Source organism: Rutidosis leptorrhynchoides, chromosome 11, assembly GCF_046630445.1.
Source record: "Rutidosis leptorrhynchoides isolate AG116_Rl617_1_P2 chromosome 11, CSIRO_AGI_Rlap_v1, whole genome shotgun sequence".
Classification (NCBI taxonomy): domain Eukaryota; kingdom Viridiplantae; phylum Streptophyta; class Magnoliopsida; order Asterales; family Asteraceae; genus Rutidosis; species Rutidosis leptorrhynchoides.
This window is the reverse complement of record NC_092343.1, coordinates 31,035,988-31,038,416: the sequence shown is the minus strand read 5'-3', so window position 1 is coordinate 31,038,416 and position 2,429 is coordinate 31,035,988. Positions and strand designations below refer to the sequence as shown.

At 31.3% G+C, this 2,429-nt stretch overlaps 1 protein-coding gene across 2 annotated transcripts; it reads right to left on the bottom strand.

The window, feature by feature from the left end:
• Positions 1–409: 409 nt before the first annotated feature.
• Positions 410–1,815, bottom strand: LOC139877645 (uncharacterized). 2 transcript variants are annotated; one of them, XM_071865072.1, is made up of 2 exons: positions 845–1,815; positions 410–633 (listed from the first exon to the last, which is right to left on the bottom strand). In XM_071865072.1, exon 1 carries the CDS (start codon positions 1,640–1,642, stop codon positions 863–865), a length of 780 nt encoding a protein of 259 aa, XP_071721173.1. In that variant the 5' UTR covers positions 1,643–1,815; the 3' UTR covers positions 410–633; positions 845–862. The 2 variants fall into 2 exon arrangements, with proteins under 2 accessions (XP_071721173.1, XP_071721174.1); XM_071865073.1 differs by having other exon boundaries at positions 849–1,815.
• Between the last annotated feature and the right edge of the window lie 614 nt (positions 1,816–2,429).

Genomic DNA, 2,429 nt, shown 5'->3' with positions numbered 1-2,429 from the left:
CCACAAGTTTTCCTTTGAAGTAAGCAAAAGAACATGCTTCATGCTTATCGCCATTATTCTCTGATAAGTATTATCTAAATCATTACCAAACATGCCAACAACAAACATATTTATTTATATTTATATTAATATTCATATTTATTTATATTTATATTGTGTATTGCACAATGTATATTGTAAAAAAATACCTTTGACGAAATGCACAATTTATGGGAGGAAAAAAGTTATACTCAAAAAATAAAAAATTTATGTTCTGTTTTCCCATGCTTTATTCCAACTAAATTGAGTACTTCGCTGAAAAATTAACTTAGCAATAATTTTTTTTTTTTTTTTTTTTTTTTTTTTTTGAAAAGCAAGCAAGTAATTTCATCGATTAAACCAAAGATACAAGATGATAGGATCCATTAGAGATGGATCATCAATACAATCACATATGTTAAACAAACGAAACACGACAAATAACACACGAATTACAATGGTTCAAAACGAATGATTACACTAACGTGATATATGCGACCGGATTGGAGATCCACGATTGCCAATCTAATTTCCTCCCTCTCGTTCTATTAGAGATCCAATCAAACGAAATGGTTTGTATTTCTTTGAGAGCGTCCGGGGCGTTCCAAATTTTGTCTGGGTATACTTTATTAATTCAGTTTTTCCAAATGAAATACGCACCAATCCACTTAAGTTATGGCTGGTGATATTTATGTAATTTATTGTGCATACACATCATTAATCATTAATAATATACCAAAAAAATTAAAAAATAACATTACAGTATTTACAAAACAATGTAAAAACTATTTGTCAACTACAGGCAGTGGCATGATAACTGACTGACTTACTGCATGCTAAATTGCTAATTGTTTGTTGGTGAAGAAGCCAGTGGAATCACCTTTGAATTTGCAGTTGAAACATGATTTTTACCAGCAGTCATTTTTACAAAAGAACCATCTTTTTTCACCTCCTTTTTTTCACCTTCTAATTCCATCAATCTCCTCAAAAGCTTTTCTTCTGCATCTATCAAAAACTTAAATGTGGGAGGTGGTGAAGATTTCACTATATTAACATCATTCTCAAACAAAGGATTTAAATTCAATTCATTATTATGAAATTGACAACTTTCAAGATTTATTAAGTGTAACCCTTTTATTGGTGGTGAAGCTTGTGGGGTATCAAAATGAGCTGCAAGATCACTTAAACTTCTTGTTCTTGAACACTTTCTACTACTTTGTGATTCCAAGTCTTCTTTAGTTTCTTCATTGATAGTGGTCAAAAATCTTGGTGGGCCATGAAGATTATGGAGCCTCATGAGTTCAAGATCCAAACTTTCTTCTTCTGAATCATTAAAAACTTGATCTTGCACCAAACCCGTGTTTGGATCTTGATTATTTTCTTGGGTTTTTGTTGGTTTTGTGGAATTAATGTTTTTCCAACATGAAATGTAGGAGAGGGTAGTAAGGGTATAATAGGGAGAACATGAAGAAGAAGAAGATGATTTTTTATTTTCAATATCTATAGTATTTCTTTTCTTCCACCAAAGAAAATAGTAAACCTGTGAAACACAACCCAAGAGGACACATCCACATAAAAAACTTAAACCAATTTCTAAACCACTAAAAGTTGACATCTTTACCATTTGAGAAACTCAACATGAAACTATGAAAGCTTCAAAAAGATTTAATTTTGTAGACACTTTTTGAAGAGAAAGAAGATGAATTTGTTGCTAAAGCTAGATTGAGTAGTTAAATAATATGAGACAGCTAATTAAAGTACACACAAAAAGTCTAGGTTTTTATGAATTTAAGTACTAATTGGAATTTGAATGGAAGATTGTGCTTTAAAAAATTGACAACCCATTAAATTAATTAATCAAGATTGTGATATTTTGAGCTAGAAAACCTCACTAGAGCCAAAGAAAATGATGAGCTCCCACATACGGGTAGAGTGCACGTATAGTATATGGTACTATAACAAGTTATGTATAGTACAATAGGAATATGAAAGTGAACCCCTTTCATTAATTAATTGCTTAAAAGTGAATTCAGTGATCACTTGGCTAAAGTTAGGTGACAAGAATACATTATTATACTTTCATATATATGATCTCTTGTATTCGAAAGAATTCTGTTTTACATCGCGGGTCTAGAGATCAACAATATATGGGTAGAAGATGCGAGTATAATTAAAGACATTGTACTCGATTGTTTATTGCCGATACACATGTCCATTTTCCTTTAAAATGGGCTTACATTGGGCCTAAACAGAATAACACAATTTGTAAACCAAGGGAAAATGGTGGACTTGGATAGAAATCCTCAAGTCTATCGCCAATTTTAAAAAGATCTTCTCACTCTAGAATGTCAATAACATGCACGAAATTATTGATCCATCGGCTTGGAACTTGGAAGAGGAAAATTATTAAA